The sequence below is a fragment of the Sceloporus occidentalis genome, unplaced genomic scaffold (genome assembly GCF_023333645.1).
Source record: "Sceloporus occidentalis isolate IW3139 unplaced genomic scaffold, rSceOcc1.0.p SCAF_5, whole genome shotgun sequence".
In the NCBI taxonomy this organism is placed as follows: Eukaryota; Metazoa; Chordata; class Lepidosauria; order Squamata; family Phrynosomatidae; genus Sceloporus; species Sceloporus occidentalis.
In genome coordinates, this window is record NW_028316985.1 from 5958049 (window position 1) to 5986047 (window position 27999).

Genomic DNA, 27999 nt, shown 5'->3' on the forward strand with positions numbered 1-27999 from the left:
CATCACACTTTTCCATAAAGCTCCTCTACTTTGGATTGCAGCTCTGAAAACATCCAGCCAGCATGGTCACGGCAGTGTCAGGACATACTGTAGCTATAGGAACATGGAATAAGAGCATAGACCTCCAAACTACAATTCTGCCTCCCAAGTGAAATTTTCCTGTAGTCCCCCAATTTCTAGCACTGCAGAGAATGAGAGAATGAAAACTCTTCGTACCTCAAAGTCTCCTGTTTATGGTATTTGCATTCCTTTGGGTCAGAGTGCCAATGTGGAGTAGTGGTTTAAGCATTGGACTATGACTCTGGAGACCAGGATTCAAATCCCAGTGCAGCCACATAAACCCACTGGGTGTTTGGGGGCAAATCACACTTTCTCTGCCTCAAAGGATGGCAGTGGCAACCCACTCTGAAGAAACTTGCTAAGAAAATGATAGGGTCACCATAAGCCAAAATGGCTTGAAGGCACACAACAACAATCACAGTTCCCTTGGTCACTTTGCCTGCTGCTTTTTCTTGGCATGCCTAAATTCCATATCTAAATACCTTCAACTGAGGATCTACCACAATCTAGAAATTTGGTAACTGAAGGAAAATTTCACTGGGAAGGTAGTTTCTTATGGTGGGGGGAGCAAACACTTTCACCCCCATAGCAATATCCTGGGATGGTGCCACTTGCTGTTCTCTCTTGGGCAGCAGCATTTCTTGGACTATCCCTGTCCTATCCATTGAATCAGTGCCAGCACATGTAGTTCAGGAAAAAGAACAGCTTTTTAAAACTTGTGAGCCCATGCGGGGAATCTCAGTACTGTGTACAGGAAGGATCGACATAGTTCCTCTGTTTTGATTTCCGCTGAGACCTTGCTTTGACCTAATTTTTGCAACCTAGTTGGCATAGCAAAGAGGTCAGTGGGTGAGGCTTTTCTTGGATTACAACCCACGGCTTTGCCAAGAGCAAAGGCTCCCAGGGTTCCGGCTGGCTCCTTCTCCAGCTCCATGCAGGCTGCAAGATTAAAAAGAGATATGTGCCAATGAAAGGAGTCAGGGGCCCATCCACACCACGCTTTTTTTGCACTATGATTCCACTTTAATTGCCATGGCAACATTCCGTGAAATCCTGGGATTTGTAGTTTTGTAATGCCCTAGAGTTCTCTGACTCAGACTTTGAAATGCTCCCCCTTGATTGACATCTCCTGATTCCATGAGATGTTGTCATGACAGCTAAAGTGGAGTATAATACTATATTGTTGTTGTTGTTGTTGTTGTTGTTGTTGTTGTTGTCGTTATCATCTCACCCTTTCCCCACAACAGGGACTCAGAGTGGCAATATTAAAAAATAGCACAATTAAAAGCATACTGAAAAGTGAGATTAAAATAGAATTAAATTATAACAATATTGGAACAAATTACATGTTAAAAGAATACAATACAGTTAAAAAGGTTCAAATGTTTAGACCACTTTAAAAGAATGTAACACCTGGCCCATTCCTTAAAAAACTTTCTATCTTAAATACTTGTCTGCACAGAAAAAAATATCTGTTCTTGTGTGCCTTTAGGTCACTTTCAATTTATGGCAACCCTATCATGGGGTTTTCTTGGCAAGGTTGGTTCAGAGGAAGTTTGTCATTGCCATCCCCTGAGGCTGAGAGAGTGTCACTTGGGCAGGATCAGCCATATATTAGCACTATATAGTAAAGAGCCTGCATGGCACAGTGGTTGGAGTGTTGGACTATGACTCTGAAGACCAGGGTTCGATTCCCAACTTGGCCATGAAACCCACTGGGTGACCTTGGGCAAGTCACACTCTCTCAGCCTCAGAGGAAGGCAATGGCAAACCTTCTCTGAGCAAATCTTGCCATGAAAACCCCCATGACAGGTTGCTTCTTACGGATGCCACAAGTTGGAAATGATCTGAAGGCACACAACAACAGCAGCAGCAGCAGTAACAACTCAATATAATTGTGTAAATTGGGCTTTTAATATGTAATTGTGCCCAGGAAGGCTTTTTATTGAGGGTGATTCCTTTGGCATGTTTTAATTGGTTTTATATTTTTAAGTTAGTATTTTTAAGGATTTTACATTTTTTTGGTTATATTAAGGTGGTATTTCGATTGTGTTTCAAAATTATACTGTTTTATTGCTGTTGCTTTTCAAGCATTTTTGTGAGCTGCTTTGGGTCCAATTTCAGTGAAAGCCAGCATAAAAATAAAATAAAACAAAACAAAAATTATGGGGAATTTTGAAGCAAGGAAGGATAGGTGAAACTCCTCAGTTCAGTTCCTCAATAGTGGGCAGCAGGCATGCTGGCTGGGGGATTATGGGAGATGTAGTTCAAACATGATAATTTCCCGCTGTCTGCCCTAAACAAAGCTGTTGTCGTTGGGTGTGATGGAGGATATTATCCCATTGCAGATGCTGAAGTAAGATCCTACTGCCAGGCTAGGTTTCTGTATTATGGATTGGAAGATGCCATTGCCTCAAGCAGCAGAATGTCTTGGGCTGGCCCCAGTAGTGATCTTCATCTCACTGGTGCAGCATCTGCACTGCCGTACTGCTTTAACTATCATGGCTTAGTGCTATGGAATCCTGGGATTTGTAGTTTGTTATCACACCTGGGTTCTCTGACAGAGAAGGCTCAGTATCTCATTAAACTGCAAATCCCAGCATTCCATCGCATGATAGTGACATCATTGTCAAACGGCATTTATTCTGCAGTGCCGATTGGGTCTAAGGCTGCATCTGCACTGCAGAAATGCTCAAAGTGATGTCAAACTGGATTATTCCTGCAGCGCCATGCTTCAGTGCTATGGAATCCTGGGTTTTGCTGTTTGTTGTGGCACCAGAGCTGTCTGTCAGAGATTGCTAAATATCTCAGAAAACTGCAAATCCCAGGCAAAGTGGTATCAAACTGCATTATCTCTCAAACGCAGATTAGACCCACATTTGGGATTTAGAGTTCTGCAGCATGGATCTTTCATTGAGTAGCTCCTAAAACCCACAACAGATTCATTGCCCCTCAGACAGAAGCCATCAGCCTGAGTTTTGCAAAGGATGCATGCAGCCAACTCCTGGAATCCAAGCTGCCTCAGAGGCTTTATGATGATCAATTGATCAGCTGCAAGCAGAGATTAGACAAATTACAGAAAGTGATTAAGAATGGACAGAGAAAGAGAAAGTGGGGGAAAGAGGGTGTCTCACCAGTAATAACAACCAGCCCACTCCTCTGCCTTGCCGGCCGCTTGCCCTCCCCGATTGCCACGATCAATAAAGCAACATTGTGTAGCCCGGATCAATGGAACAGCAGGAATACATCACACACATAATGGCCTTGGTGTTAGATCATATGCCAAGGTCCTGCTTTCTTTCTCTACCTTGGGAACAAGGGAGGTTGCAAGAGTTTACCTCCTGTCCTTTGGGGGACATTAGATTCATAAACTAGGGTGAGGAAATGATATCGGAAAAGCAATAAGACATTAGGGAGGTCTCTGTTCAGTCATAACTGCTGTGTCCGGCTGGTGCTTAGGGCAACTTGGATTGATGTGCCAAGCACCGGGCCTGTTGCACCTTCAGGGACAGAAGGTTTTAATGTTTTGATCTGATACTTTCTAATTTAGGAGACCTGTAGAAAGGGATCAAAGGTCCAGGTTGGCTAGTCAGCTAGGCCTGAAGTCTATCGATCTGCCCCATCCAGAGTAGACTCATTGGATGAATTGTCAAATGGTGAGTCAACATGTAGGCAAAATCCATTGCATCAATGGGTCTACTCAAGTTACATATAATGATAAGCTTCAAACCAGTGTATCCTCAGGCATTTCACACTGATGATAATGTATGTTGCCTCTGATGATAATGTACAAGTTTTTGTGTCCTCATTCATTCATTCATTCATTCATTCATTTTATATGCTGCCTTGCTCCTAGAAAAAACCCCAAGGCAGCTTACAGATAAAAAGTTAGAAACTTTACAATAACATTTAAAAAAAACAAAACCATTTCAGTTAAACAATACGTAATTACATAAGACTTACAAAGCACTTTGGCTTTTTTTAAACCCATAAATAAAGAACATATTATATTTTCTGATGTGCTGGTCTCTCCATCCGTGATATGTTTTGTGTGACTTGAACATCTTATTGTGGCTCTACCATGTTATTATGAGCTTCAGTGGCTAGGACAATTGCTTTTGTTAGGTGCTTGAACAATTAAAGTAACTAAATGAAATAATGAACAGACAAGAGGGCTGCCCCTTGATGGCAGAAGTCAATTTACCCTTCCAAGCATCAAGGAATCTAAAGCAACTGATCCAGATCCCATTCTGCTTTGGATCTCATTCTAGGTGGAGTACAAGTGGAATAAGTGCATTTGTGAATGAATGACATCCATACTTAGACTTTTTGTGGGTTTTTTGGGCTATGTGGCCATGTTCTAGAAGAGTTTATTCCAAAATGCATAGCCTGAAAACCCCACAAAAGTCTATGAATGCTGGCCATGAAAGCCTTCAACTTCACATTGGAAATCCATACAGTGGACCCTTGTTATATGCTGGATTGTGGTTCCAAGATCCTCTGTGTATAACAAAATCCGTGTAAGCTCAAGTCCCATTAAATATAATGACGTAGCAAATTGGTGTCCTTTATAAAAAAATGGAAAAAAAAGATTTGATATTTGAAATGTATACTTTTTTGGTACATTTCCAAACCGTGGATGCTTGAAAATGTTCCAAAAAAGTATACATATCAAATATTAAAAAATCCCTGTATAAAAAGGTCCGACTGTACTTTTTTTAATTTTAGTAAGCTGGCCTGTGTTTGGAGGAACCCAGTAACCTTTTGTTTGTCTTTTGATTTTAACTTATTTTTCATCCTGTGTCTAATGCAATTGTAATTTTATTGCCAGTATCTGACTTGTTGGACTAGAGACATTGTTTTTGTCAGAATGTTTTGTAATGGACGTTGTGCCTCAGACAAAAGTATTTACTCATACTTAGCGAAATGAGAGGGGAGGAACTATATGAAACAAATAAAAAGAATAAGAAAAATGGGAGGGAGGGAGGAGGGAACAGCCCATGCTAGACTGTCTTTTCCAGAAAGCCCACTGTGATGCTAAGGTTTCTGATTCCTCCTAGAAGATTTCCCCTGTTAACCTCGATCCTATTGATTTTGTTCCCCTGCGCTCAGGTTTCCTATTAGGCTGGAGCTTCTTGGCACTCGTATCCTTTGGCTAGCCTGGATATTTAGAGGCAGAGAGGACGGCACCTGCATCTTTAAAGATTAATAGTATTGTTTGCTCATTAAGGAGATCATTCCGAGCTTGGCTGAGGCTGGAGCACTTGAACGCAAAGCATCTGTTTGCTACTGGGAGAGGATATTAATTGTCTTGATACTTCAGTGGATATAAATACAACCGCCAGTCCCAGATAATGTTCGAACAAACAAACAAACAGCTGCCAGGAGGGTTCCTCTGATGGCTGACCTTTGCCGAGCATCTTTCATAGCAACCTGCCTGGCAGAATAAAAATGAGTGGCATGAGGCTCCAGGGATGTGGAATTAATGTCGTTATGTCAGGATCCTACAGGGCTGCCAGATTGGCTTGGGCTGGGAGGGTGAAAGTGCCAGTTGGTTGCCTTGGTGTGTGGGTGTGAAGGCATACAGACATACAAACTCTCTTTCTCTCTCTCTCCAGTTGATTTTATCTTACAATTAAAATACCAATCTTCCACACAATTCTGGAGTGCGTAAAATCCAGCACCAGAGAGCTGTTCAAGGTGCTAAACCTAGTTTGGAGATAGGGTGTAACTCTCTCAACAGCTCCTTTAAAGAACTGACCATGTCGGCTAGGGCATAGCTTCTCTCCCTTTGGTTCTCCAAAGGTATAGTTGTGTTAGTCTGCAGAATCAGTATGTAGAGAGATCTTGTAGCAGCTTTGAGACTGCATTTATCAGACCAAAGACCTGTTCCCCTGGGAACCCACAGCAAGACGCAAATGCAAGAGTACTCTCCTGCTCATGTCCCAAAGCAAGTTATATGGAGACTACCTTTTGATGCTGGAACTATATATCTTTCATATGACTGATGAATATCAGTCATATGATGGATATGTTGGCACATATGACTCAGTGACTTAAGAAAGCAGAATGTCTGCACGCTCCTGAGCCCTACGGCACTGTCCAGGTGCCATCTTGGCTTGACCCTGTCCACACGGGGGCCGCCATGATGACGTATCATGGGCATCATAATTGCTCATGAGGGTGGCATTGGTGCCCCATGTGTGACCTAAAATGAACCCTCCGGGAGCAGGTTCTTCTTAGGCCTCATGGAGGCCACAGCGTTTGTCTGCTGCGGCCTCCATTTGGGGCAGAAAGGGGCAGCGTCTCACTGCCCCTTTATGCCCGTCTGTATCCCCCCCAAGTCTACAAAAGCTTGTGCTACAATGTATTTTGCACTGTTAGTCTCAAAGGTGCTACAAAATCCTTTCATGTAGATATAAATATAGATTTTCAGTTCAATTTTATACATGTATAACAATTGATAATATCATATATGTAGGTAATGAAAAAATTGTTAACAGATATTTATGTGTGCAATCTGTTTCTGTGTGATTATCTGTCTGTCTGTTTAACTACTGCAGAGAAAATAATATATCTGAGAGTAACCCAGCTCTTTGTATAATTGCTTCTGTTTTGGTTTTACAGATCCGTGTAGATGGTCCAGTCAAAGGTGCGCTTGAATACGAAATTGTACAAGTGGTGGATAGTGGTCCAATACTGCGGGACATGGCCTTTTCAGTGGATCACAAATATCTGTACATGATGTCTGAGAAACAGGTGAGCTGCATGGCCTCTGCTGGAACCTTTTCATTGAAGGGTGGATGGTGTCCATTTTATTTTCCATCTAAAATAAGGAGGCTTTAAGTCTGGCAGAGACTGAGCATGTTGACAGCACAGTTGTGTTGGTTCAGCAAAGTCTTGATTGTGCTTTGAAGTGCAATGTTGGCTTTATTGATTTCTACATGATGTTGAAGAGGTTATAAGGTGCTTCTAGATAGAAGCAATTTGGGTGCCATCAATGTTGGTTGAGAACACATGTCACCTGCAAGCTACACTGGAAATATTTCCACCCTGGATAGTTGACTGAGCAGAATAGTGAATTGGCCAGGTCCATCCAGGTGACTCATTGCAATGATATAATCTTCTACTGGTTCATTTTAGCTTTGAACAGTTGACAGGCTCATTTGAAGAACCCATATAGCTGAAGCATATTGGAAGAGAGGAGACGTTTGGGAAAGGAGTAATAGGAGGGAGAAAGTGCTCCATGTCTTGCATGAGAGGATCAAAATGTCTCTTCCTAGCTAGATATGACATGAGGAGACATGGGATTTGGGGACTTTTGAATGAATGAATGAATGAATGAATGAATGAGATTTTATTTATATACCGCCATTCCTTCGATCATGGCGGTTTACAGAATAATAAAAATACAAAATTACACAATCAGAGTCCCCCCATATTAAAACAATACAATACAAAATTATAAAACCCATCATTCAATCCTAATAATTAAAAACCAGTAAAAACACAGTGGAAGCAGTTCCAACCATTACAATACACACAATACACAAGGAGAAGGATGGCATTAGGACACGTGGGGGAAAGCTTGGCGAAAGAGGTAGGTCTTGAGGTTTTTCCTAAAAGACTCCAGGGAGGGGGCCGAGCGGAGCTCATCAGGGAGAGAGTTCCAGGTCTGCGGGGCCGAAGCAGAGAAAGCCCTATGCGCAGACACTGCATATCTCACATTGGGAACTCTCAAAAGTTGTCTCCCACCTGACCTGAGAGTGCGGGGCGGATTATATGGGGAGAGGCAGTCCTCCAAGTACTCTGGGCCCAAGCCATTTAGGGCTTTATAGGTAAAAACCAACACCTTGTATTGCGCCCGGAAGCGAATTGGCAGCCAATGCAGATCTTTCAATATAGGTGTTATGTGGCTGGCCCTGGAGCTACCAGTGACCAGCCTTGCTGCCATATTCTGAACCAACTGTAGCTTCCGAGTTTGGTACAAGGGTTGCCCCATGTAGAGCGCATTACAGAAATCGAATCGAGAGGTTACCAGTGCATGTACCACTGTTTCAAGGTCCTCCCGGCCCAGGTAGGGTCGCAGCTGGCGTATCAGCCGAAGCTGATAACAGGCACCTCTGACTGTTGCATCCACCTGAGGAGTCAGGTGAAGCGACGAGTCCAGAAGCACCCCCAGACTGCAAACTGTGTCCTTCATGGGAAGCGTGACCTCATTCAGGACAGGTGGACAAATTTCCTTCCCGGGACCGGGGGAGCCTATCACAAGTACTTCCATTTTCTCTGGATTCAGGCTGAGTCTGTTTTCCCTCATCCAGCCCATTACCGACTCCAGACAGGCATTGAGCGGAGAGATGCCCTCCCTAGTCACTGCATCAGTCGGAGACACAGAGAAGACTATTTGGGTGTCATCAGCATACTGATAACACCGCGCCCCGTGTCTCCAGATGATCTCTCCCAGCGGCTTCATGTAAATGTTGAATAGCATAGGGGACAAAATCGCTCCCTGAGGGACCCCAGATGTGAGGGCCCTCTTATCGGAGTGACAGTCCCCCAGCTCCACCATCCGGAATCTACCTGAGAGGTAGGAACGGAACCACTGTAGGGCAGTGCCCCCGATGCCCAACTCCCCCAGGCGATCCAGAAGGATACCATGGTTGATGGTATCGAAGGCCGCAGAGATGTCCAAGAGCACTAACAGTGACACGCTACCCCTGTCCATGCCCAGACGGAGATCATCGACTAAGGCGACCATGGCAGTCTCAACCCCATAGCCCGCCCGGAAGCCGGTTTGAAATGGGTCCAGATAATCCGTATCCTTCAAGACCCCCTGAAGCTGGGAGGCAACTGCTCTCTCGATCACCTTCCCTAGAAATGGCAGCAGTGAAACAGGGTGATAATTATTTCGAATTAGGGGGTCAAGGGAGGTCTTTTTTAATAGAGGTTTTACAATGGCCATTTTTAGACTAGATGGAAATCGGTCCTCCCTGAGAGATGAATTAACAATTCGGCGCAACATCTCTGTTACCGCTGTTCCCCCTTGAACTGCCAGCCATGAAGGACAGGGATCGAGAGAGCACGTCGTCTTCCTAACGTTGCCGAGGATCTTGTCCACATCCTCGGTACTTATAGACTCAAAGTATCTTTTAGCTTCTCTATCGAGGATTATGAGTCTTGTGGTTGTCTTACCGAAGGCCATAGGTCTTGTTATTTTTAACATTACAAAGAAGGTCTTATCTCAGTGCATGCCACTCTAGTACATTGCAAGAAGGCCATAGGTCTTGTTATTTTTAACATTACAAAGAAGGTCTTATCTCAGTGCATGCCACTCTAGTACATTGCAAGAATCAGCCTGAATCCAAATGGTAATGCCCAACCAGAGCAATTTATTGAAATGACGGTTAACAGTTGTGTATTCCATGACTGTGGGTCAACAAATTTGTCCTGTGTTTCAGTCCAAATTGTTTAAAAAAGAACTCAAAAAGCCAACCATCTGAGGTACTCAACGTATTTTGGGAACCAGGCCTCAGTTTAGACTAATTCCAGGAGTGGATTTACTACCCCACTGATACAGAAACTGCCAGCTTGTTCCCCATTAAGGCTGGAGACTAATTTCTTATACAGTCGCCCCTCCAAGTCCACGGACTTGAAATGTGCGGACTTGGAAATCTGCAAGGGGTGACAGCTATTAACCTTAATGGGGCACGTGCCCATGGCGTGCACTCCACATACACGCACCCCATTCAACCCTATGGGGTTTGAATATGCCAAGATTTCAAACTTGTGGGGGTGCGTGTCCAGAATGCATCCCCCACAAGTTCAAAGGGGTGACTGTACTTCATTCCTCACTTCTTGCCCATAATGGTGGATGTAACAGCCTGCAGTTCTCTTCTAAGCATGGACAGAAGTAGTCTCTCAAGTCCATAATTCTTGAAGAAATATATACAGATGGGTTACAGTGCAACTAAGCTGTATACAAGCTGCCGCGGGCTTGGGAGATGATCTTCGAATCCCTGCATTTGGATCACTATAATTTCCTTTCCTTAATTCCCTTCTCCCCTGCTTCTTCCCAACATCAAATGAGATTGGAGGGTTTCCGAATCAAGCAGATTGGCCATCTTCTTATCCCTGTGTGGGAGAGGTGGTTTTATCAAAAGCAATTGGGGATTCCACCCCAATCTCATTCTCAAGGCATTGAGTAGCAAATCTAGAAAATCTTCCATCTCTCCCTCCCTCCCAAACTCCATAACAGACCCAGGAGGGGAAGGAAATCTAAGAAGCTGATGATTACATATGAATCCTGGAAGCCTGATAATCCCAGACTCAGTTAAACAGCTGTCTCCTCTAATTCCACTGCCAGCCAGACTCCCTTTTCTTGAAGACCTCCCATTTTCCAGGTCACTTCCAAACACCGGTTTATTAACCAATTCCCCACTCCCATTTCCAGGTTTGCTATTACCCCTATCCAGTTCTGGGCAGCAAGCAATACACCAACAATCAACGAAGAAAGTGCAAATCTAATCTACACACCTCCTGGGGGTGGGAAAGAGGGGGAGCTTGTCTTTTCCCATCTCAGGCTCTGCATGGCTTTAGGAGAACTCGGGTGCGTGCTGAAAATGCATTTCTTTCCCTCCAAGCTGGTGCTCAAGGGAAATGAAATGGAGCAAAGGGAAAGTAATTACATACCGTAAAGACAAGCTTCTCCCCGAATTTTATAAATGCAAGTGGAAGTCTAGAAGGACAAGGGCAGGGAGGGGGAGGAAAGTAGACAGACTTTTGCACCAGCATGGAGGATCAAACTGTACACTAAGCAGGCACCCAAGAATACCAGGAAGCTATAAGCTTTCAATGGTGGTAAAAAAGAGGGTTTTCGAAGGTGTTGTGTGGGTAGCAACCCTGGGCATTTCACTCCTGCACCATGGTGGCATACTCTACAAACTGTTATCACTCTTGATAGTTCTATGAAATTCTGACACTTTCATTGTAGGAGGTAATCATTTTTCATACACTTGTGTATCAGATTAGGAAGGTAAGCAAAGAGTATTGTCTAGCTCCTTCCTTCCTTCTCCCTGCTTTCTTTCTTTACTATACATTGACATTCTGTTAGTGATATACCTAGTAGAAATTACCTTGTTAAAATTATACCTGTGTATGTCTTTTTTGGTCTTTGAGGTTGGCACTCTCTTCTTCCTTCATGGAGTGATTGAAACCCCCTGGCAGCCCACCTTCCACCCATGGCCACCCCTTTCCACGGAAATGTAGTGGCAGATAAAAAGTAGATGATTTCTTGGAAATCTTCCAGAAGTCTTGGAAGATGGCACTGTTGTTGTGTGTCTGGTTATAGTCATGTAGCCACATGCTTCAGTTATCCATTGCTCTCCACCAGCTAGTACATGGCTGTAATAGGGACACAGGAGGAAAGGTGGGTCCTGTAGAAGGTGAAAGGGGGGGGGAGTAGTTTCATAGTTTGGCCATGGGGAAACTGCAATACTCTGTTGCAGACTCCCTCCCCCCCCCCCCCCCGCATAAGGGGAAAATTGTGTATGTTCGCGCCCCATTGAAAATAATGGGGCACGTCCATGTGGCATGGTGTGATATGTGTGCTGCGGGCATGGGCGCCATTCACAACATTGTACCATGGCTTCAAAGTATGCTGAAAACCATGGAAGAGAAGCCTGTGTATGGCGCGGGCTCACTGTATTCTGTACAGAATGGTTGTGAAAGCAGAGTTGTGCATGCAGTACCATTGTGCACATAGTGCCATTGTGCACAGATGCACATTATGTGGATTCCCACATCAATCTGCATGGTGCATTGTGCATAGATGGAAAAATTGCCCATTGGGTTCCAAATTTGGTGCCTTGGATTAGTTGCACAATATAGCCATTCAGCATGAGACTTGGGCAGATGTAGAGGATACACTATCCAACTTGATGTAGGAACTTGGCCACATTCTCCATCCTTAGCCTCCTAGGGGGAAAAGCATGTACCTCACTTGACACTGGCACAGTACAGAATGCCAAAAAGAGGCACCCGGGAAGTGCCTCTCCTTGCTCCGCAACAGCCCCGTAGCACCAAACTGCGCGGCACTGCTGCACATCAAGAAAGGAGTGCACATTAGCGGCTCGTTTTTTGCGGTGTACTTGCACCGTGCCAAAGTGCCAGCGATGGATGGTACCACGCAGTTGCGGTGTGCCCATGACATGTTAGGGTTGTGGGGCATGTGCACGGCCCACCCCCGAGCAACCCTAGCACATCATGGGCATGCCGCAACGGGCCCATCTGTACCGGGCCAGTGTCTCAATGTTCCTTTCAAGACACTCATGGATTCCTCTAAAGGAGGTGGAACAGGGAATTTCTTTGTCTTCTTCCTATGCCCCATGCTGCTGTACTCTTCTCTTTTCTCAAAAGAACATTAGCAACCCCAAGATTTCATCCACCCCCACCTTGCCGCAGGCCATTAACTTCCAGGCTGGCCATTATGGACTGCTTGGCAGTGACTGATTGCCGGGGGGGCTTTGTCGCTTAGGAAAATGTGGAACTGATTGCTTGCCTGACCCCATTTGACCTCTGGAATTTGGAGTTCAACCTGGGCTTTCTGAATAATAAACTCATATAATTAGCAGAGAAAACTGCTTGTGATGGGGGAGGAGGCAAAGGTGTAATTGATTGGAAACAGGAGTCAGTCATACTTGATCTGCCTTGAGACTGGACCAAGGTTTCCAGATTGCTGGGAAAGGCTTGGTACTTTCTTTTTGCAGTGCTGTGCAAAAGCAGGGACAATTCAATCCAGAGCAATTTGTATGTGGCCTCAATACATCTTGGACCCGATCCAGTCCACTTCAGTTTCCGAATCATGACCAGAACTCAGAAATCATAATTTTTAGCTCCCATTCATCTGCATTGAGAAATTTGAACAGTGATATTTTGTAGGTTTTTTTTTTTAAATTAAATAGAAGTATATGAAGCTTGGAGTCATACACCCCACTTCAGACCACAGAATCCCTTCTAAATTGTAGACAGGTAACTCCAGGGACTTTTATGCTAGCCATGTCGGGATTTCTCTTTTTACAAACGTATCACATAGTATATTTTTAAAGCCTTTCCAGGCAGCCCTGACAGTTCATGCTCCTTTCTGTATTCTACTGCCTGTGGAGTATGTCTGCAGTTTGTTCAGTAAGAGACAGTGTGCATGTGTGTGTGTGGCTGGCACACATATAACATGAAGAGACACAACAAAAGAAAAAGAAAGAAAGAAAGAAAGAAAGAAAGAAAGAAAGAAAGGAAGGAAGGAAGGAAAAGAAAGAAGAAAAAACTCCCTACCTAGGTGGACACAATTTTCTTGCATTTCTAAGGTTCAGGTTCTAAGGCTAAGAACCTGCACTCAAAAATAAAAGCATGTAGTCATGCTCAAAGAATGCTCCATTGAGAGACCACATGGTTGGCACTTGGTGAGCAGATGACAGGAAGTCAGAGATGTTCTGCTACCCATTCATTCTAGGAAAACAATGCACATACCTTCAGGAAAGAAGTAAGGAATTTATCACACGAAGGAGGTTGGGAGTATATCCCATGAACATCCTGGAAAAATTGCGTAATTATGCAAAACAGTTTCACATGACATCGCACAAAACCTGCCAATAAAGTGGTCACAAAGCATTAATGCACAACTTTTTACTTTTGGGATTGCAGTGACAATGCATTTCTGATTTCACTTTATTTGTGCAATTGCGTGTGATAATCTTTTGCGCAATTACTCGCCATTTACTCCCTGGAGCACAGCTTTATCTCAAATTGATGCTAGTTTCATCTTGTGTGTTGACTAAACAGTCAGGCTTCAGAGTGGTTGGAAGCCACTTTATTTAGCCAGTGTGTACAACTACTTGTTTAAATAAGGAGTAAAGACACTGCTTTAACTGCCATGGCTCAATGCTGTGGAATTCTGGGATTTGCAGTTTTGTGAGATATCTAGCCTTCTCTGTCAGAGAGCTCTGGTGCCACAACAAACTGCACAGCCCAGGATTCCATAACACTGAGCCCTGGCAGTTAAAACAGTGTCAAACTGCTTTATTTCTGCAATGCAGATTGGATGTTAGATGCATACAGTCTCTTACAGAGGCAGGTGCACATTTTTGGCCAACAAAGAACACATGCATTCATTTCAGGACTGTGAAAGCAGAAGTGTTCATACAGTGTAGCATGGGTGGGTGCTCACTACATGCCAACAATGTTTTTTGCACTGGGTTGTGCAACAGCATTATTCACTAGTGCTAGCACAGGGGGACAAGGCAACAACATGGTCCTGATTTTCACGCAATCAATTGAAATTGTGAGGATCTTAGTTGCTGTAAAACCTCTTCCATTCCAGCCTCACAACGTATCTGTTGACATGATTGGCTGCAGTAGACAGAGGGGATATGGCCTCAAATATATGACCATCACCTTTTTGTTCACCCTGTCGTTCGTCCAAAAGGGAGGAGAGGACTGCTGGAAAGCAGCAGCACCAGCTGCTACTTAACAGTAAAAATCTCCATTATCTTAATGTGTCCGAAAATGGGCCTGGAAACCGATGAGGTGCTATTTGGATAATGGAGTTATTGAGATAATAGAATTAGAATTGTATTTGGAGGGCAGTGGGTAGGGAGAGAGATGTCATGTTCTGTCATTCTAGAGCATCTCTTGATGGCTTCTTTCCCTCTCCATCCACATGGCTGATGGCAGGTCACTGAAGCAGAGTCAGATGGGAGTGTAGTGATCTCTGGGGTGTTCAGATTTCAACGTATTTCAATGGGACAAGAAAGAGAAGTATATGGCTTTAGAGCTGCTCAATGAGCAGTCAGTTCTGCTTCTGTTCACAAGCAGGCAAGAGGGCTAAAGATGCCACTAAGACTGAGAGCTTTGCAAAGTTCCTTTTTTTGGTGGCAACTCCCAGTGCCTTCCAGCTAGAATGGCCAGCAGCCAAGCTTGCTAGAGGAATCTGTGAGTTTCAGGGGGGAAACTCCCCCCCCCCCCAAACAAACTTACATAGGATGAAACATGTTTCAAAATAAAAAAGAAAGACACCCTACAGAGCACTCGAAGATGTATCTCCCCCCTGAAACTCACAGATCCTCCTAGCAAGCTTGGAATGAAATTTTCACCTCCAGAAATGTCTGTTGTTCGTTTCATAGTGTATATTGTCCTTCAAGAAGTCCTTTGAAATACTTACATAGGTTGAAACACCTTGGGATTTTTTCAAAATACCATCTGCACAGCACTTGGAGATGTATCTCCCATTTTTTATTGTGGATTCTGTAGCCTTCAGTATTTGTTTCTTTTGTTTTGTGTTTTCTAGACATGATGCATTTAGTTGCACAATGTTACCATTCAACACAAGAGTTGCATAGTACAGTTCACCAAGAACTCCACATGAAGCAGCCAATGTGGTGTAATGGTTTGAGCATTGAACTAGGATCCTGGAGAACAGGATTTGAATCCCTGCTCAACCATGAAAACCCTGGGGCAAGTCACATTCTCTCAGCCTCAGAGGAAGGCCATGTCAACCCCCTCTAAACAATTTTTGTCTAGAAAACCCTGTGATCGGTCCGCCTTGGGGTATCCATAAGTCAAAGGCACACAGCAACAGCAACTCCACATATGGAAATTTACATTGCAGAGGATCTCAGCATTTTTTTAAAAAAGAAAACTTTAAAGGAGTTTTCCAACGGCAAGACTCTATCCACCAAAGACCTTCAGCACCTTAAATTTATCCTTTTAAAATTGGGACAGAAACCTGTGAGTGGATGCATTGTCCCACTGACATTGGAGCCTCTCACATCCATGGTGAAGAAAGTCACCTTGGCTGAGCAAATGCTTGAAAAATTAATGCTCCCCCCAAAATATTGACTCTTCTGGGCGTCTGAGCAAGCCCTTGCTAGAACATATGAATACATACAGTTACTTACTTCTAAGCTTTATTGCATAGCTTCTCCTTTTGCCCCCTAAAGTGGATCCCTTTTCTTCCTTTCATTTTCTCATTCCATTTTACAAATACTGGCAAAAAGGAATGAGACAAAAAAACTTTCAAAAAGATAAATTTACTCTGTGGGGCTTACTGTTGATTTCTTCAATTGCCAGAGAAGTTTATGAGCCAAATCCATTTCACACTTCTTCCATGCAGAAGCAAAGCATGGTCCTCTACTATTTTTGTATTGCTAAAGACCACTTTTTTCCTTATTCAAAAGCAATATAATCCACCTGAGAGGTTGAATTAAGTTTGCTAAACAATCCTTGTGTTGAATTTCAACATTGTGGAAGTAGACCAGTACACCCAAAGGGCACCTGAATGCACAACCTAATGTGGGTGCACGTCCCCTTGAATAATGCACATGCCTGGGGAGTGAGCATCTACAGCCATGTACAGTGGAATTGCATATGCAACTCTGTCTTCTGCAATCATGAAATGAATGTTGCTGTTCTGCATCAGACAGTGTCTGGCATCCTGTTAGACACATATACACATGGAAGTTTCCCTTACACATGTACCTTTGGGGGCTCTGAGGAGGTTGGTATTCTTTTCCTCTGTCTCTAGCATCAAAAGCACACACATCCAACTTACCCTACAGCCTATGAAGCCCCCATAACCACTCTGTGCTTTGTGGGGAGTAGGCACAATTAGATAAGTGTCTGGCTATGCCTCCATAGCCAGATGTGAAATGACGACATCAGCACTGAGATCTGGCAGTGTCATATCCTGCTTCCAGAACATGGATATGGACTCTGAGTCAGAGACTGAAGTAGTGGACCTGCTGGGACCTGCTGCTGAGCCAGAGCAGGAGGAGATTCCAGAACCACATGTTTCAGAGATGGACCAGAGTACAGGGCCAGCTCTAGCAGAAAGTCTTGTCCATTCAGATACAGAAGACCCCTTACCCCTACCTACCTTTGCTGAGCAGAGACAACAAAAGGAGGGCTCAGAGGATTTATAGGAAGCAGCAATTGATTAAGCAGCAGCTGCATTGAGTGGCTGGTCTATAAATTCCCAGCCTGGCTCTCCAGGAGATGTCAGATATTATCTGACCTAACTGGCTCTATGTCATGTTCTTCATCCCTATGTTTGACTTAGACTGTGTTTGTTAACTCTGGGTGCCATATACCTGACTTGGACATTGCTGAACTCTCTTGTCAGACCTGAAGCGTGTGAATGAACTTTGTTTGGGAGTTCAGGCTTTTGTTTACTAAGTAAAGTAAGTGCTGAACTATAAGCTACTCTATTACTTTACTTGCTCATTAGTCTCTATCAGCTGCGGAGCAGTCAGCCTTTGGCTGGTTGCCCAGACTGTGTTTGGAACAGCCAGCATCCTTCAGAAGTCTCAGAACTTCAGTACTAATTTCACATCATCTGCCTATTGTCCCATGGTGCAATAAGGAATGCATGGGGGCTGTTTCTGCAGTCTCAGTGAATTGAGTGGTAAACTGACAAATTGCTACACACAATCCAAAAAATTGTAAGTGAATGGCTCAATTCCTGTTGGTTTGTCCCAACCAGCTTAGTCACATTCAACCAGTTACTGCATGGTGAATCAACACATAGGCAAATCCCATGGGTTTAATGGGGCTGAGACTACCAACAGGATTAAGTCCCCTGTGAAATGATTACCATTGTGGGATTCCTCGTATGCAACCATGAATGAATATGCCCATTGCACAATGCCTCCAAAAATACAACTGTATGTATAAGGGAACTTACACTTCTGTATGACACCAACAGGATTCTAGCCCGGATTCTATAATCATCCAAAATATAACTCAACTAAGTTGTGGTCTTTGCATGGTATAATAACTTAAGTACTCCTAGTTTTTGTTTATCTTACATCCCTCCATCTTCTATATTATGAAATCTGTGGGTGAATGTATGAAATATGCACACCCAGTCAAGGCACAAACTAACAAAAGTGGCTGAGGAACTTCACTTAACTCATACAAGACATCCATTTTCTGAAATCCTTGAAGCTCAGTGTGAAAGTTCAGCATCCAAAAGTGATAGATCTTTCACAAGCTGATTAAAGAAATAAAATTGAGTTATGGTGTTATTTTCAAGGATCTATTAGTTATTAAGGGAAGTAGTGTATAAATATACCTCACATGAGCTCAGCTTTCGTCAGGTGCTGCTTCAAGCAAGACCTACTGCATTCAAGGGGGCTTACTCCCAATTTAAGAATGCTGAAAGCTGGAATCCTGACTGGGATCCAGTTGGTCAGTCCCAAGGGGGCAGATTCATTGAATAAATTGTTGAGCAGTGAGCAACCATGGTGTAGCTGTTTCAGCACTGGACTACAACTGCGGAGACCAAAGTTCAGGTCCCCACTCAGCTATGGAAACCCACTGGGTGACCTTGGGTGAGTTACACACTCTCACCCCCCCAGCCCCTAATATGGCTTATGGTTGCCATAACTATGAATCAACACATAGGGACGTATAATTGATGCAATAGCTCTACTTTAGTTGGGCCTAACTTGACCCAGCTAGAACTGATTCTACTCTAGTTGGGTCTAGTTGAGTTTAGGTCCCTAGTATTAGGGACTAGTCCCATTAAACACAATGGAACTCATATCTAAATATACATGTTTGTAGTATAAGTCTTAAATCCAATTATTGCTGTGTGTTGTTTTGCCTTTAAGTTGTTTCTGACTTATGGCAACCCAAAGGCAAACCGCTGATAGGGTTTCCTTGGCAAGTTTCTTCGGGGGGGGGGGGGGTGGCATTGCCATCCTCTGAGGCTGAGAGCATGCAATTTATTGAAGGTCATCCAGAGCATGTGGCTTGCCCAAGACCATCCATTTCATGGCCAAACCCATTAGCCCCTCCTAAAGTAAATTATTGAATCCATGGAGCTTACTGAAGTACTGACTAACCAAATTCCCTTGTTAATTTCCTCTGCTCTAAGTGGAACCAGCAATAGGATTTAGGCCCCAAACTGGGACCTTACTAGGTATGTGGTCTGTCTAGATATATCCCTGCTTCCTAATCACATTATACAAGTACTTTCGGAGTGTTACTTCCTAGCCTATATGGACTTCCTCCTCTGGCGCATAATAAGACTGAAATTTATATGACTAATATAATTTAAACCTCCTTAATTTTCTTTAATGTTGATCATTCCAATATTCCATTTTCATTTCATTTTAAATTTTATTTTAATTTGCCCTTTATTTTCTCATCTGAAACCAGCAAGACATATTTAGGGGCATATTTTACTGCCGGAGAAGTATCCTTTGTCTGTGTATGTGCAACCATCTCCTTCAGCCACACACCCATCACCGCCTTCTGTAGACACAAAGGATGATGCTGATGCCTTGGGATGATCTCATTGTGGTGGGTGCATTGCTTACTCCCTTGCTGGAGCGCACCAGATTTATGGCCAAGTTTCCACCTTAAGGTTGTCTTTACAGGCCACCCACTGATCACTCTCCTCAATATCTCTTGTAATATTAGATTGATATCAAATATGAGAGGGGTGATTGAGGGCCTAGTCCCAGGGTAACATGAGTTGTTTACTGGACAGGGTGCTATCCCACTGAAGTTGTACAACCAGGATCTGATGGGAACTACAATGGTCCCTCCACATTTGCTGGGATTAGGAGTGGAGGACTCCTGTGAATGTGGAAAAACCACTAATTAAAAAAAAAAACACAATTCTTTTTAACTGAGAGAACACCTCTCTAAGAATCTCCACACCCTCCAGTGCAACTTTATGGTCAACATCTGCCAGAGGTTGACCCACAGAATCATGCTGGGTCACCTAGAGAAGTGTTTTCCTTAGGAACTTCTAGGTTCTCCAGCACAACTCTATGGTCAACTTCTGACAGACTTGCGCCGGAGGACCTAGAGATTTCTAGAGATAACATATTATTCAGAAGCACAAGTAATTAAAGCTGCAAAAGTCAAAGCTGCAAATGTGGAGGACCAACTGTATATTCCCATGCATTTGAAAGATAGCAGGTTCAGGACAGCTGTTGTAAGGCAATCTCTTTTCAGTTCTCAAACATCTCAGCACAAATCCTTTGAAAGAGAAGGATACTTCAGCTTACTCCCCAGCTGATACATCTGTATCATATAATTCTTTCCAAGCTCCAGCATCAGGTTCATTGCTAAGAGTTAGAATGCTATTAGCTCATGCTTGAATGCAGAAGAAGAACCCATCTGCCTTAGCTAAACTCCCCTGGCACAAGCCAGAGCTGAGTTCCTTCTTGAGCTGAAAATCGGAGCACGGTTCCATGCAGCAGCTTCTGCAGCTGAAAACCAGGGCTGAGATCCTTGCAGCAGTATCTTAAGCTGCAGTCCAGATTACAGTTCCATGCAGCAGCTTCTAGAGTGGCAAAGCTAAGTTGAGATCCATACAGCAATTTGTTGAACTAAAAACCTGAGGGGAGTTCCTTGCAACAGCTTACTGAGCTACAAACCTGAACGCAGTTCCATGCTGCCGTTTTTCAAGCTGCAAATTAGGACTGCAGTCCTTGTGGAAGCTTGTTGAGCTGCAAACCTCATCTGAGTTCCCTGCAGCAGCTCATGGTCTTTGGCCAGTCTGCTGTCACTATTGAGCAGAAGGTTTGTAAACACACCCACCATGCACAAGAGTGTTGGTTTACACTACATAAATGCAATGTAGAATCTCAGCCATTGGGTTGGACATCCCATAAGCAAAGATTAAAAGGCAACAAAGTGTCGTTCAGTGGGACTCTGGGACCTATGCTGTTTCCTGGCTGTGCTCTAATGGAAATGCTGGCACAGCTATAACATGATAATCAGGAGTCCCGGAATAATTTTTAATTCATCTGTGAAGGGGGAGTGGATAATGGTCTACAAACATGCTCTGCTAAAAGGTGTCCCCACCCATTCATTCCCATGGAGGTCACTGAATCCCCTTGTCTATAATTTTAAAAATCCCCCCTATTAATTCTTGTCCTTTATCCTTACCTCAAATCCAGCCTTCCTTGCTTGATAGAGTCCCATTTTCCAATCAATATGCATTACCATATTCCCTTGGACAAAGTATCCCTCTTCATCTAATTGGCAGAGAAAACTAATTGCATGCATCTGAGAGGACTTGGGTGCCTCTAAATATATGTTGAATGAGATCAAGCCTGTCATCATCTTGTCCTTACGGTCAACGCCCATGGCCAAAGCAGAGAGTGTTTCTATCTTTGTTTTGTGTGGATTTCATTAAATGTAAGGAATAATAATAATAATAATAATAATAATAATAATAATGTGGATCATTGACATTGTTATTTAATGTATAATATAAGAAATAAGCACTTAGGCTAGAATCCTGTTGGTGACTTACACTGTTGTAAATGCCATGGTATAAGTGGCATCACTTTCTAGGCCACTGGTGCAAGGTAATGCAAATAGCAAAACCAAAGCACAACAGTTGAGCAAGAGGAATTGCTGCCTGTTGCACTCCAGGTCATGCAGTTGTGAGATGCAGTACAACTCCAGTATTCAGCAGTTTTATAAATGACTTGGAGGATGGAGCAGAGGACATGCTTATCAAATGAGGTTGTTAAGGGTCTATGTTGGACAGGATCAGAATTTTAAATGACCTTAATATATTAGACACTTCAACCAAAACTAACAAAATGAATTTCAACAAGGAGAAATGTAAGGTACTACACTTGGGCAGAAACAAATGAAATGCACATATACGGGAAGGGTGACAACTGTATACATGTGAATACATGTGAAAGGGGTTTAGGAGTCTTAGTAGACCATGAGCTGAACATGAGCCAACAGTATGATGAAACTGCTAAAAACAACCAATACAGTATGATCCTAGTCTGTATCAACAGAAGTGTAAAGTGTAGATCAAGGGAAGTATAGTGCCACTCTATTCTGTTTGGGTGAGACAGCTTTTTCCTATCTCTATGCCATATTTTCCCTATTTGCCTTATGTCAGACATAAAACTCATTTTTGCATCTTCTCTCCCTGGTAGACCCCCATTCATAGCTGTGATTAGCTGGCACCAACCAGGCTTGCCCAGCTCATCCTTTCATAGCATATATATGGCATATATACAGCACAAACTAACAGATCAGTTGCCAAAACCCCTGAACTGCAAATGATTCAAAATTCTTAGAAAGAGTAAACCCATGGAACTTTATCTACAGTTTCTGTTTCTTGCTTTTGGCTATCCAAATTTCAAATAATTGATGAGTAGCAAATTCAATAGAAATGAAAAGCAGGAAAATTTGAGATATTCGTGCACACCAGAAGAATGGCCACATCTTTCTTTACGAGATGGTCATTAAGTTGGATGACTTGAAAAGGAATTAGAGGAAGCTGGGACATGTCCAGAGAAGGGTGACCAAGATGGTCAAAGGTGTGGAAACCAGGACTTATGAGGAACAATTTAGAGATCTGGATATGTTTAGCTTGGAGGACAGAAGACAAAGAGGTGACATGATAGTCATCTTTATCCGAAGGATTGCTATGTGAAACATGGGGAGAGATGTTTTGCTTCTGCTATTGTGGAGACTACACAATATCATTAGATGTAAAAAAAATGAGAAAAGAGATCCCACCAAAACTTTAAGAAGAACTTCCTGGCAGTCAGAGCTGCTCAGCAATGGTATGGACAGCCTTGAAGGAAAGTGGACTCTCCTTCTATGAAGGCCTTTAAGCACAAGTTGAGCAGCTGTTTCTCAGGAGCTCTTCAGCTGTCTATTCATGTGATGCAAAAGGTTGAACTAGATAGCCTTTGAGGTCCCTTCCAGCTCTATACTTGTATGATTCACAGAGGCTAATGCTAGCAAAGGCTGCTAGTGATCTCTCTCTCTCTCTCTCTCTCTCTCTCTCACACACACACACACACACACACACACTTGTCCCTCCATATTCACTAGGGTGAGGGGCACAAGACCTCTGTGAATATGGAAAAACCACAAATAACAAAAACACCATGTTTTTATCTGAGAGGACACCTCTCTAGGAATCTCTAGGTCCTCCAGTGGAACTCTGTGGTCAATGTCCGACAGACACTGACCATAGAACTGCACTGGAGGAGCTACAAATGCCTAATGGAGTGTTCTCTCTAGGAATCTCTAGGTCTTAGAGTGTAACTTTTAGTTAAAATTGCACTGGGGGACCTAGAGATTCCTAGAGAGAACATATTAATCAAATCTGTGAATAATCAAATCCGCAAATATCAAAGCAGGGGCAGCCCTGGTTAGTCATCAGATGGGAGACCACCAACAAATACCAGGTTCTGTAGGCTATATTTCAGAGGAAGGAACTGGCAAAGCCACCTCTGAATATTCCTCGCCTAAGAAACCTTGATGAAATTATTGGGGTTACCAAATATGGAAGGATGAGTGTGTAAGTGTGTGTATAATCAGTGGTGAGTAATGGCTCCCATGTCAATAGGTTGGTGAATCTACTCAGGGTTGCGATCCAGATATCAAAGGAACTACCAAGGTGGTTGATCTTATTCCACAAACAGGTTCAGCATCTTGAACAGCTTTGATGGCACCTTTAATATTCAGTCTAAAACCTGGCGCAGCTTTGGCCCACCATGAATGTGAGAGCCATCAGCGGCCCCTGATTTCATATGTAAAACACCACTGTACATATCAAGACCAAAAGGTGAGTTTTATTCCTCCTCCTCCATTTTATTCCTCCTCCCCTACCATCCCCCCTGAACATGCTTCTAAGCAAGTGCATTTCACAAGGAGGTCTGTTGCTGAAAGACCAATTTTGCTGCCAGGAGGTGATGGAACGAAGGCACTCAAGGAATATAGAAAGCTATTTTAATGTTGGATTTCATTGAGGAAGCTGGGACAATAGCCAATAACTATAAAACTACTGAGGCAGAGCCGGACTTGTTCTGAGGGCATTGCTCAAATACTTTACTGCAGGGGAGAGAAGTGTTTTCATCAACAATACAGGAACACCACAGTGTGCCATGGCCTTGCAGTCACAGGCCATCAGTGTTACGCAGAAATAGCTCCTGGCTGGCTGAAGCTCAGTTGAAGGAATGAAGGCTCCCTTATGGCTGAAACAGAGAGGTTGTGGAAATCTACCCATGCAACTTGGTTCCCAGTGCACTTTTAGCAAGAGGTAAATAAATCAGAAACCAGTGGTAGATGGTGGGTTCCCTGTCAGACAGGTGCTCAGTCAGTGCCAGGAATTTGTCTAAAGAAGTTGCCTAAGGCATTGAACACATTTGGGAGATAGGCTTCATCACCATGGACACCTCCTTTAATGCTTGGATTCATATCCCACTGACATGGATACCACCAGAGGCTAGTGCTTACTGTGCATATGTATGTGTCTTTCAGGTCACCTGTTGATTTATGGTGACCCCAAAAATTTCATCAGGGTTTCTTAGGCAAGGAATGCTCAAAGGTAGTTTTGCCAGTTTCTTCCTCTGAAGTATAGTCTACAGCACCTGGCATTTGTTGGTGGTCTCCCATCTGATGACTAACCAGGGCGGACCATGGTTAGCTTCCAAGATCAGATGGGAGGTGGAGCCCCAGGGTACCTATTTGGGGGAGAAAAGTAGGATATACATCAAATAAATAAACAGTTGTAGTGCACCATAGAATTAAGGCAGTTTGGCATTGCTTTAACTGTCATGGCTCAATGCTAGGGAATTCTGGGATTTGCATTTTTGTGAGGTATCTAGCCTTCTCTATCAGTGCTCTGGTGCCACAACAAACTATAAATTCCAGTATTCCATAGCACTGCCCCAAGGCAGTTAAAGCAGTATCAGACTGCATTATTTCTGCAAAGCAGATGCAGCCATTGAATGCTATATCTCCCAGAGTCCCTCAGCCAATATGGACAGTGGGCAGTGGTGGATGGTGGCTTTCATGACAGTGAGTTGATCCACTCCGAGTTGTAGCTTGAACTAAAAGGAGCTGTCCAAGGTGGAGAATCCTATCCTGAAAAATAACATCAGCATCTTGTATTGCTCCTTTAAAGCTCAGTCAACTCCAGGGTTTGTTCACCAGCCCTTTGTCATGAGAACCACCAGCAACCATCAAAGAAACTGGACTATATAAATATCTAAGTGTAGCCTGTGGTCCTTAGGTGGTCCGTGGAAGCCCATTTTATGGCCTGCAAAGCCTCCCTGGAACCCTGAAAAGTCCAATAGCCCCCATTTAAAAAAGAAAGTTGTGTTTTAGGGGATCCAAAAACAGCTCAAAATGTACTTAGATTATGGTAGTTACCCCTATATTTGTTTTGCCAAACAAATTTGGCAAAAACAAACTGATTAAATATATATGTGTGTGTGAACTCATTACACTTCTGTTTATGTCAGCCACATCATATATATTTGCCCCTTCTGTTGTATATGGACTCCCCCTTCTAGTTCTGTTCATCTTATTTAAGCCACTTTGGCTTCCCTCAATATTTGGAGTTGGGCAGATCAGAGAGGAAAAAGTACTGTCTTGGAGGGCAATCCACAAATAACACATTAATGTAATCTCCCATTGCATTCAAACCGGCTTCAGGACAGGCTTTGGGGTTGAGACTGCCATGGTTGCCTTGACTGACGATCTGCGTCTCAGCATCGACAGGGTTAGTGTGACTCAGTTGGTGCTCTTAGACCTCTCAGCGGCTTTCGATACGATAAATCACGGCACCCTCCTGGACCGCTTGGGGGATTAGGTATCGGAGGCACTGCATTGCAGTAGTTCTGGTCCTTCCTCTCGGGCAGGTCCCAGAGGGTACTGCTCGGGGACAGTAGCTCCAGAAAGAGGGAGCTCCTTTGTGGGGTCCCTCAGGGAGCTATTTTGTCCCCAATGTTGTTTAACATCTATATGAAGCCGCTGGGTGAGATCATACGGAGTTATGGTGCTGGGTGCTATCAGTACGCTGATGACACCCAAATCTATTTCTCCGTGTCTAGTTCATCGGCCTCGAATTCTAATGGCATCTCTTCTCTCAATGAATGTTTTCAGGCGGTAATGGGCTGGATGAGGAAAAACAGGTTGAAGCTGAATCCGAACAAGACGGAGGTGCTCACGGTAGCGGCCCCGAAACCAAGAATTGGGTTGCAACCATCAGTCCTGGATGGGATCACACTCTCCTCCAGTGACTGTGTTCGCAGTCTGCGGATGCTCCTTGACTCGTTGCTCCTGATGACAAATCAGGTGAATGCGACGGTCAGGAGCGCCTGTTATCAGCTTCGGCTGATACGCCAGCTGCGCCCTTTTCTGGAAGTAAGGGATCTCGAGACTGTTGTGCACGCACTGGTAACCTCACGCCTTGACGTCTGTAATACGCTCTACATGGGGCTACCCTTGTGCCTGGTTCGGAAACTACAGCTGGTTCAAAACATGGCAGCCAGGCTTGTGTCAGGAACATCTAGAAGGGACCACATCACTTCGGTTCTGAGGTCCCTCCACTGGCTGCCTATTAGTTTCCGGGCCCAGTACAAGGTATTGGTTATTACCTTTAAAGCCCTAAATGGCTTGGGTCCAAGCTATCTCAGAGACTGCCTCTTCCCATACAATCCTCCCCGTGCCCTCCGGTCCTCTAGGAGGAACTTGTTGCAGCCTCAAAAATCGAGACTTGTGGTGACCTCCCAGAGGGCTTTTTCTGCTGTCGCCCCCAGGCTCTGGAACGACCTGCCGGATGAGATCCATCAATTAATATCTTTAGACTGCTTCAAAAAGGCTGTCAAGACAGATCTCTTCAGGCAGGTCTTCCCAGATTAAAATATCCCGGTCTCAGGATCTCCCCCCTCCTCAGTAATGTCCCCAATGCCCCTTTTTCTTTTCTTTAGAACTGAAGTTGCAGTAGTTTATCGGTTGGTATTATTTTGTTTAATTTATTGTTGTTTTAACTAGTTATTGTGGTTTTAATTTAGATATGCAGTTTAATAACTTTTTAAGGGGGGAGGGATATATATTGTTTTTATGCTGTATGTTATTTTAATGTTGTAAACCGCCCGGATTGGTTTGCCACAGGGCGGTATATAAATAAAATTATTATTATTATTATTATTATTATTATTATTATTATATATTTTCTCTTATTTTGCAATGTACATTGTAATTTTCTACATTGTACTTGTTCAGATTTTGCAAAGGAAGATACCCTACACCTTTTTTGGGGCAGTGACAGCCCTGTATGTGAAACCTCAATTTAGGGGCTGGGGGCACCCAGGTTGCACCATCTGCCTGTCATTGTGCAGCTGGGGAAATGGCCATTGCCAAAATAGCCGTTGCTTTGAATCATAGAGTTGGAAGAGACCACATGGCCTATCCAGTCCAACTCCATTCTGCCATGCGAGAAGACACAATCCAAACACTCCTGACCGATGGCCATCCAGCCTCTGCTTAAAAATCTCCAAAGAAGGAGACTCCAACCCACTCCCAAGCAGTGCATTCTTCTTTAAAACAGCTCTTACCATCAAGAAGTTCTTCGTAATGTTGAGGTGGAATCTCTTTTCCTGTAGTTTGAATCCATTGCTCCATGTCTATCAGCACTTGAAACAGGGTTGTGGGCAGAATACCCGTGCTTATCGTGGTATTCTGGGGGTTGTAGTCCAAAACAGGAAAATTCCCATGCTCCACTTCTCTCTTCCTTCCTCCACCCTACATTTGTCCTCACATCACTCCTGTGAGATGGCTGAAGTTGAGAGAGAGTCGACTAGTCCAAGTTCATGGCTGGGCTTCCACATGGATGAGCAAGGACTTAACAAGGGGAGAGAGGTGATCTCACAGTTGTACCGTAATGAAGGTTTATTGGCCCAACATGCTCCTTTCTCATTCCTCGGGGGCACATAGAGGCATAACACTGACACCTGATGGTGTCACTCAGCAACACAGTGTGGTTGAAGAGACTGTGTTGTGCATGTCAGTGCCCTTGAGGAAGAATCTGTCAAAAATAAACCTTCCTTCCTTGGAAATGGCTTAGAGATTTCATCTCTCCCTCTTCCCAGT

General features: G+C 43.7%; 1 protein-coding gene across 2 annotated transcripts in view; it reads left to right on the forward strand.

Moving 5' to 3' along the window:
* Positions 1-27999, forward strand: part of PLXNA4 (plexin A4) — a 597539-nt gene that overhangs the window by 322231 nt on the left and 247309 nt on the right. For both annotated transcript variants that reach the window (XM_089527462.1, XM_089527463.1), the window contains exon 4: positions 6688-6819. In XM_089527462.1, coding sequence (XP_089383588.1) covers positions 6688-6819 — 132 coding nt within the window. The remainder of the gene's footprint in view (positions 1-6687; positions 6820-27999) is intronic.